This window comes from Globicephala melas, chromosome X, assembly GCF_963455315.2.
Source record: "Globicephala melas chromosome X, mGloMel1.2, whole genome shotgun sequence".
NCBI classification, from domain to species: Eukaryota; Metazoa; Chordata; class Mammalia; order Artiodactyla; family Delphinidae; genus Globicephala; species Globicephala melas.
In genome coordinates, this window is record NC_083335.1 from 80,262,584 (window position 1) to 80,272,065 (window position 9,482).

Sequence of the window (9,482 nt, forward strand, 5' to 3'; positions counted from 1 at the left end):
TGAGTAGAGTTCCCTGTGCTGTATAGTGGGTCCTTGTTTCTCTATTTTATATATTGTAGTGTGTATATATATTAAAAAAGCGAGGTAAATTTGAACACAAAATTAACAATTTTAAAGTCTATGATTAAGTGGTATTTAGTACATTTTGCAGATTTCATTTATATGAAATATCAAAAATAGGTAAACCCACAGGAACAGAAAGCAAATTGATGCCATAAAGGTGCTGGTGGTGGAGGGCATAGGGACTAACTGCTTAATGCGTAATGGGTATGTATTTCCCTTTGGGGTGATGTTTTGGAACTAGGTAGAGGTGATGGTTCCTCATTCCTTTTATTATTAGTTTTTTAAATATGGTAAAATATACATAACATAAAAATTAAACATTTTTAATTAAGATTCTTTTGGCACAAAAGCATATAGATCAATGGAACAGAATAGAAAGCCTGGATATAAACCCACACACCTACTTTCAATTAATCTTGGACAAAGGAGGCAAGAACATACAATGGAGAAAAGACAGTCTCTACAGCAAGTGGTGCTGGGAAAGTTGGACAGCCTTATGTAAATCAATGAAGTTAGAAGACTCACACCATACGTGAAAATAAATTCAAAATGGTTTAAAGACTTAAATATAAGACGTGACACCATAAAAAAAAAAACTCTTAGAAAAAGAACATAGGCAAAAAATTCTCAGACATAACTCCTGGTAATATCGTCTTAGATCAGTCTCCCAAGGCAAAAGCAATAAAGCAAATAAGTGGGACCTAATCAAACTTAAAAGCTTTTGCACAACAAAGGAAACCATAAACAAAACGAAAAGATGACCTAAGGACTGGGAGAAAGTATTTGCAAACGATGACCGACGACCATCAAGATCTTAATTTCCAAAATGGAGTGCGTTTCTTATTGCTCCCTCCTCCGGCCGCAAAGTTCCCTTCGCGCATTCCCCCGCCCACATTTACATGCAGGGTTACGCCAGCCACTCTCTAGTCGCTGGGTGCCGCAGCCCTCTTCGTACTCCGGGGCGCAGTCTGAACACTGTGGGCGGGGCTTCGGTCGCTGCGCGGTTCCGCCACTTAAAAAGTGGTAAAATCTCGTTTGTAAGTAATCGAAATCACCAAGGGGACTTTTCAGCAGAGCAGAAACGCAGTCAGACTCAGGCACGTAAGCCAGTGTCGGGTGGTAGGGGCAGGAGCCCAACCACTGGCCTTCCTCTCACTATTCATCGCCCCTAGGCTACCACACCGCCCCCTTCCGCTTCCGCTTCTCCAGCCAATGAAAACTGAAGGGCTTGAATCCCCGCCCCATGTGTGTCCGACCCTTTTGCGGCACGCACAAGAACGCCTGCGCAAATGCGCGCGCGGAAGGCCAGGCCTGGCGGACACAGGAATTTTCGGGTTTTGGCTCGCACTTACGTGGGGCGCGGGCTTAAAGGCATTGCAGTTAGCTGTCAGCATGTTGCGCGTGGTGAGCTGGAACATCAATGGGATTCGCAGCCCCGTGCAAGGGGTGGGAAACGAGGAGCCCAGCAATTGTACCGCCATGGCCATGGGGCGCATTTTGGACAAGCTGGATGCTGACATCGTCTGTCTTCAGGAGACCAAAGTAACCAGTGAGCGCTCAAGAATTCAGGACCCCTACCACACGTTCCCTTTTCCGCTAACTTTTGCTCTCTGCTCCATATCATTTAACTTTCCCATTTCTCTATCCTTAGAGTCCTCCCCCTAGAGCCCGTCTGGAATCCCAATCCCCCCTCTATATTTCGCACTCCAGCTAGATCTCCTAATTCCGACATCATCTCCTGGCCTCAGCAGAACCATAATTCCCTCCCCCTTGCAATCTCCATCTTCTTTCAGATCCTCTAATTCCTACTCATTCTCCTGACACAGCTCAGTCCCCCAAATTTCCTCCCGCCACACACTTTCCATCTCCCACTCCCAAGACAGACACCCCCACTTTCCCTTTTCTGCCCCCAGTTCATATCCTTTAATTCTCACACCATCTTTGCCCCCAGTTTAGACTCCCTAGTTTCCTCCTTTTTAAACTTCTATCTCAGATCCCCAGTTCCTCTTATCTCTACCGCCATCTCTCCTCCCCAGCTGAGAGCTTCTCATCATTTCTACCTCATGTCCCACCCCAAACTTAGACCCTCTAATTCCCTCTCCCCCACAGCTCAATCCCCTGATTCCTTCCCTCTCCCACCCACCTCCCTCTAAGACCCATTACCTACTTTCCCTCCATCCTCAGTTCAAATCCTTGAATTCCCTCTCCTACCTCCTACTCCCAGCTCAGATTCCCAGTTCTCTCTCCCATATGTCCATTTCCCACCCCCAACTTCCTCCAGTCACCTAGTCACCTAGCCTCCTCCCACCTAATTCTTCACCTCCCATTCAGTAGTCTTCCCCTTTCTCGTAATTCTGATAACAATTCCCTCTCTAGTCCCCACCTTTTTTTAGCTTCTCTTCTTATCATAGGTACTTGATATTCTCTTCTACCCTGGCTCTGATGTGTGCAAGAAATTAGCCTACAGCTGTAATTCCAAGCCTTTCTGTGTCCTGGGTCCTAGTTTTATCTCTGATGTAATCTTACATCTTTTTTTTTCCAGGGGATGTGCTGACAGAGCCCCTGGCTATCATTGAGGGCTGTAACTCCTATTTCAGCTTCAGCCGCAACCGTAGTGGCTATTCTGGTAAATCGGGCTTTCTGGGGACTTTAAAGTGATGGAGACAGGTGGGAAAGGGTTTTCAATATTTAATGAGAAGGTAATAAGAAATGCAGGCTTTTCATCCAAGAGCTAAAGCCATATCAGGTTATATGAAGGATAATTTTTATGTATAATATTGGATCTCAGAAACACAGTAGTGTGATGGTTAGTTGTATGAGCTCTGGAGCCAGACTGCCTGAGTTTGGATCCTAGCTCACTTTCTAGCTGCGTACCCTCTGGCAAGCTACTTAACCTCTTTATGCCTCAAGTTCCTCAGCTGGAAAATGGAGATAATGTGTACTTCTTAGGGCTATTACAAGGACTAAACTAATTAATCCATGTGATAATAATAATAGCTAACATTTTCTGAGCACCTACCATGTAAAGCACTTAGAATATTAGCTGTTATTAATCTGCAGCTTTTCTAGATGAAGGAACTGAAATTCCAGGGTTTGAGTAGAGGAGTTGCCTCAGGCATCCATGGCCCTTGAGTTGGGGGAGTCATCAAGAGAGCCACACTTGATGAAGATGAGTCGGGTGACCTGTGCAGGGGCAATAGACTGTGCAACAGGCTGTTGGCTGCCAGGCCTGCTTAGAGTACCCTCTCTGTCTCCAGGTGTAGCCACCTTCTGTAAGGACAGTGCTACCCCAGTGGCTGCTGAAGAAGGCCTGAGTGGCCTACTTGCCACTCAGAATGGGGACGTGGGTTGCTACGGAAACATGGATGACTTCACTCAAGAGGAGCTTCGAGCTCTGGATAGTGAGGGCCGGGCCCTCCTCACACAACACAAGATCTGGTAATAGCCCACATCCGCCTGTCACCGAGCATTGCTGGTTCAACTCTGTGAATGTGGTGATTCTAAGGCTTGCCTTATAAACATACATTCACCATAGAAAACTTCCCAAACTTGCCTTTCCTGGACTTCAGTCCTGGCAAGGCAACCTGCTATGTGACCCTGAACAAATCATATTCTCTTCTGAGCCTTGAGTTCTCTATTTCTACAGGGGTGGGGGCGGGGGGAGAGGGAGCCTGGCCAGGAGGACTAGCTCTCTTTTTTACCACAGGTGCCTCAGAAGCAAGTTAGCCAACTTTACTGCCCCAGGTTGCTCTCTTTCTGTGTCCTGTCTTTGTGAATGGCAGGACCATCACCTGGTTTACCTGAGTGTCATCCTAGATGTAGTCAGTCCTCAAGTCCTGTGTATGCCAGCTTGTTCATGTCTCTCTATCCCTTTCCTTCACTTCCATCCCACAGACAATCATTAAGTGGGAGCCACATGGTGTGGGGAGGGGAAGGGTGGCTTGAAAGTGACCCCTTTTGCGGGGGCCGGTTCTATTCTCCCCAGCACATGGGAAGGGAAGGAGAAGACCTTGACCCTAATCAACGTGTACTGCCCCCATGCGGACCCTGGGAAGCCTGAGCGGCTCGCCTTTAAGATGCGCTTCTATCGCTTGCTGCAGATCCGAGCAGAAGCCCTCCTGGCAGCTGGCAGGTACTGCAAACCTGGGCAGCAAGGCTTCCTTGAGCTTGTCCCGGGTGCCCAGCCCCGTGTCAAGGTCCATTGAGAGGGATATGGGATCTTTGTCTTTTGAGTTCATTTACAGCCTAGTTGTAGACACCAGCAGGCCCACCAGAATAGACCCTGCTGTCTAAGAGCTGTGGGGACCAGGTAAAGTGATACAAATATGGGTTTTGTACTCAGATACCTCTGAGCACCTATCCCAGCTCCTCTTTTACTCACTGTGAGCCCGAAGGCTAGTGTTGCCCCTATTTTCTCTTTTGTAAAATAAGTGTATGAATCCCTACCTCAGAGTATAGTTTTAAGGATGAAATGAGATGAGGAAGGTAACGTACTTGGGAACAAATGAAAAGTCTTATCCCAGGGAGGGACAGGAAAGTGAGGGTAGGTTGACATAATCGAGGGATGCTTGCTAGAGGGAGTGGTACCTGAGCTCATCTTTAAAGGACCAGAAAGATGCCATTAGGTAGAGATAAGTGAGACAATCATGTCAAACAGGGAACAGGGTTACCTTTGGAGATCATAATTGTGTTGGTCAGTTGTAAAAGGCATCAAGGTTATACTGAAATTGGAGAGGCAGGCTATTATGACTTGCCGTTGGACCCTACCTTGACCTCTGTGTGGCAGGTGGTCTATCTGAGATCTTGGGCCCAGGAGAAAGTAGATGGGCCAGGACTACTGCTTCCCTTTCTGAACATTCATTTTATGTTTTTCAGCCATGTTATCATTCTGGGGGACCTGAATACAGCTCACCGCCCCATTGACCACTGGGATGCAGTCAACCTGGTAAGGCTCCCTCTAGGCCTTTGACCTCACTCCTGACTATGGTTCTGTTTAGCCAGCCAATCAATGCTTTTTTTTTTTTGGCCCAGGGGCAAGCTTCCTTCATGGAAAAGCAGAGCTTAGTTTGAAATTCTATTCTCAAAGCACTGAGGATTGTGCTGTGGACTCAGTTAGTAGTCAGTGCTGGCTCGGCCCCTCAGAGCTCTCAGCATGGTGGTGGGGTATGGACACATGACCAGTCAATTATAGAATGGTGTCTTCAGGGCTGAGGCAGAGACAGCAGCCCAGGAGGTTAGGAGAGCCTGGAAATAGGAGTCGGGCCAGCCAGGACGTCAGGGGAGATATCTTAAAATGGCTGAATCTTAAAAGATGAGTAGAACAGAGCTTTGGGGTGGGAAGCAAAGAATTCTAGCATGATGAGCAAAGGATGCAAGGTGAGAATTTGGCTGGTGTGCATTGAGAACTACAAGTCCCATTCTTGTTAGGGGGTGACAGAGAAGGAAGGTGAGTAGCAGGAGATGGGGCTGGAGAGTTTCAGTCAGATTTCAAGAGCCTGGAACTCCACATTGCCTTGATCATTTCCCTAATATACTATGTTTCCTGCTCATGAACCTTCAACACCTCTCTGTTACCTTTGTGATGCAGAGAAAACACACAGGCCTGGCATTCAAAACTCTTTCTTGTCTGCACCCAGTCTCCGTTTCCATCCTCCGCACCGCTACACACTCCATCCACTCCAGCCAGGTTGTCTCCTCTCTGCCCATTGCAAAAGTTATTCTCATTTTGGCTTTTCTCACTGTCCTCTGAATTGGTAGGCATCCGCTCCCTCTGTCTTCTTTTCTTGTGTGAACCTCTCATCTCTGAGTCCTTCTATGCCAATGGTCCTCAACCCTTGAAAGTACATTAGTACAAGGAGCTTTTACAAAAATGTCAATACCTTGGTGCAACCCTAGACCAATTAAATCAGAATCTATTGGGTGTGGAGCCAGGGTAGCAGTATGTTTTGAAAGTTCCCAGGCTGATTTTATTGTATATTCAGGCTTGAGGACCACTGCCCTAGAATCTCCAAGTCAGTTCTCATCATAGCTTGCCTCATAAGGGGAGGGATAAGTAACTTATGCTGGCACAGTCCAACTCAGCAGTAGGCTTGGCTCAAAGAAGAGGCTGTAGGAAAATTCCTTGATTAGTTTGCAGAAGAGCCACAGGAACATAAATGTGTCTCTCAGCTGGGAAAATGAGCAGAAATGAGATAATGAGAGACTGGTGGTGGTGGTGGTGGAGGTGGTGGTGGTGGTGGTGGGGAAGGGAGTATACACTACAAACCGCAAGCCTTCGATCCTCCCTACCTTATTCCTTATCGGTGTTTACTTAGTCTGTTTTTGCTGCTTCCTGTGATAGTGTTATATACTTTTATGCCTTCTCTTCTTAGTTTAGAAATATCTTAGATATCTCGAGTGCACTTCCTATATTCTTTTTTCCCCAAGGAAAGAGAACTAATAGTACCAGATCACATGAGAAACACAATCTTTCCAAAGTAACAGAGTATGTCTACTTCCCACAAGACCAGCTCTTCTAGTCTCATCTCCCTAAATAGTACCATCGTCCTCTTGGTTGCTCCAACCAGAAGCCAGGGAATTGTGTTAGTGTTCTTCTTCTCTACCCCCCTTTCCCATTCAATTGGTCAGTGAGTACTGTTGATTCTAGCTCCAAATCATCTCTTAATTTCATTTTGTCTCCTCTGGCACCACCCTAGTCTAAGTGACCATCACCTCTTGATAGTCAGTCTGGTTGCCCCTCAAGTCTTTTGGGTATACTGTCCCCTCCCTCCACAGGCCCATCACAGAAGTTGTTCTCTCAATTTGTAACACCCTCTGCCTGGGTTACTCTTGCTCAGCCTTCAGATCTGGATCTGGATCTCAGCTCCAGATCACTTCCTGAAAGGAAGCCTTGTTGGTCCCCAAGACAAGATCATGGTCCCACTTTGTCTCTAGTATCGTGCCTGGCACATAATCAGTGTTCTTTGAACATTTGTTGCACTGAATGAGTGGGTGAGTGGATTGGATGGATGATGAATTAGGGATCAGAGCCAAAGGAAGTATTCAGACCTGAAACCCTGGAGCCCCTCAGCTCAGGAAGGGGGTGTGGTCAGTGAAGGCTTTGACACACACAACAAGATAAGCCAAATAGTACCAGAGGGTTTACATGAAAAGGCAACAGGCTTCTTAACTCCTAACCTCAGCCCTACTTCCTGGAGGTAACCACTTTTAACTTGCTGTTTTCCATTCTCTTGGTGAGCAGTTCTGAGAATTGCTTTGATTAACTAACAGCAAGCTTTCAGATCTGGGATTTATGGCCCAGTGCAAGGTAGAGGTAGCCTGATGCAGAGGGGAAAAAGAATCATGGCCTTTTAAATCAGTAAGGGTGGAAAGTGAATCCCAGCTCTGCCAGTTCTGGACTGTATGACCTTAAGCATTCTTCTTTGAAACAACCACATTTTCTTGTCTGTAAAATAAAGCAGTTAATCTAAGCCCCTTCCAGTTCTAGGCGTCTAGTTCTACCTCTTTCTTTGTCCCCCTTCTCTTTCCCCAGGAATGCTTTCAAGAGGACCCAGGTCGCAAGTGGATGGACCACTTGCTCAGTAACCTGGGGTGCCAGGCTGGTTCCCATACGGGACCCTTCATTGATAGCTACCGATGCTTCCATCCAAAGCAGAAGGGGGCCTTCACCTGCTGGTCCACAGTCAGTGGCGCCCGCCATCTGAACTATGGCTCTCGGCTTGACTATGTGCTGGGAGACAGGACCCTGGTCATGGACACCTTTCAGGCCTCCTTCTTGCTGCCTGAGGTGATGGGCTCTGACCACTGCCCCGTGGGTGCAGTCTTAAGCGTGTCTTCTGTGCCAGCAAAACAGTGCCCACCTCTGTGCACCCGCTTCCTCCCTGAGTTTGCAGGCACCCAGCTCAAGATCCTTAGATTCCTAGTTCGTCTCGAACAAGATCCTGTGTTCAGGCAGTCAGCGCTGCAGCTCAGCAATCAAACACCGGTACAGATGCGCCAAAACAAAGCCCGTGTGCGCTCGACCAGGTCTCGGCCAAGTCAAGCTGGTTCCAGTAGAGGCCAAAAAAACCTGATGAGCTACTTCCAGCCATCCTCCAGTCGTCCCCAAGCTTCTTCTAACTTGGAGCTTCCTAGCCTGGGCACCCTCATGACCCCAAAGACCTCAGAAGAGGATGTGATGGCCAATGTGGTGGAGGGGCGGGCCAAGGCTTCAGAGGCCAAGGATGAAAAGGAGGTACGGACCTCATTCTGGAAGTCTCTGCTGGGGGGGCCCTTGCCCATGCCTCTGTGTGGGGGCCATGGGGAGCCGTGTGTAATGCGAACTGTGAAGAAGCCAGGACCCAACCTGGGCCGCCACTTCTACATGTGTGCCAGGCCCCAGGGTCCTCCCACTGACCCTTCCTCCCGCTGCAGCTTCTTCCTCTGGAGCAGGCCCAGCTGAACCAACCCAGGCCTAGGGATGTCTGGCATGGTTAACCTTGTACATGGTCTGAGGCCAGCTTCCTCCTAAGCTACTTCCTCAAGACCTCCTTCCCACCTCCTCTTCCTCCTCCACCTTCCTCAGGGACCCTTCCCTTTCCTCTTTTTCTTCTTCCTCCAAGGCCTCCCTTCCTCTCTCTTCTTCCTGCCTAGCTCCCCCTCACTGGTGAGCTTCTTTTGTCTTAATGCTGTGACCCAGTCCCCCACCCCACTTCCCACCTTCCTCTCAGAATTACAGAGGAACCAGTTGCCCCAGGAAGTTGTGATTTTAAACCCCTTCCTTCCTTCCTGGGAAATGTATCTGTGCCTAAATAAAGTACGTGTCTTTGTTGTAGTGCACCATGTCATGTGGACATTTTGGATGTGCTCCATAAAGCTGAGTCAGAGACGTTATCTCAGTCCCGGGTTTGCCAACTGCCTGTAACCTGATGATATAACTTCCAGGGAGAGGGGAGGAAGGAGGATTGGTGCTTACCATTAAAGTGCTCTGTTGAGTTGTTGGGGTTCCCTGCACTGCTGAGGTTGGATCAGCAAGGGAGGTGGGTGTGGTGGGGCAGAAAGCTCAAGTGGGCTGTGTAGCTTTAAACCACTGTTTCTCAACTGATGTGTCTCACAGCTGCCACAAATGGGTTACAGGGTAGAAAGAAATGGGTCCCTCAACCCTAGAGTTGCCAGGCAGGACCAGGAATTGCACAAGTTTCAGGAAAGATTGCCTCCTAGACAAGTAATACCATTAATTCACCCAAGCATGCCATGCAAATGTTTTTAGTGTGTTATGACCTAGAAAGTTTGGGAGCATTGCCTTGAACAAGTTGCTTGCTATAGCCAAGCCTCTTTCTCACCTTGGGAAACAGAACTGATAAGTCTTGTTTTATAAGGTGCTGTGAGAAGCAAAGAGGATAATGGATTGAGGAGGACATCCATTCTCTCTGTTGGAAAAT

The 9,482-nt window shown here is 47.8% G+C and overlaps 1 protein-coding gene across 4 annotated transcripts in view; it reads left to right on the top strand.

Annotated features, from left to right (window-relative positions):
- The first annotated feature begins 1,341 nt into the window (after nt 1-1,341).
- Nucleotides 1,342-9,482, top strand: part of APEX2 (apurinic/apyrimidinic endodeoxyribonuclease 2) — a 34,814-nt gene continuing 26,673 nt past the window's right edge. For 3 of the 4 annotated variants that reach the window (XM_060292291.1, XM_060292290.1, XM_060292289.1), the window contains exons 1-6: nt 1,342-1,612; nt 2,606-2,689; nt 3,321-3,501; nt 4,049-4,195; nt 4,939-5,008; nt 7,595-8,296. In XM_060292291.1, coding sequence (XP_060148274.1) covers nt 1,456-1,612; nt 2,606-2,689; nt 3,321-3,501; nt 4,049-4,195; nt 4,939-5,008; nt 7,595-8,296 — 1,341 coding nt within the window. In that variant the 5' untranslated portion in view covers nt 1,342-1,455. Of the gene's footprint in view, nt 1,613-2,605; nt 2,690-3,320; nt 3,502-4,048; nt 4,196-4,938; nt 5,009-7,594; nt 8,879-9,482 lie in introns of those variants that run through there. The other variant, XM_030851445.2, reaches the window with a different exon arrangement.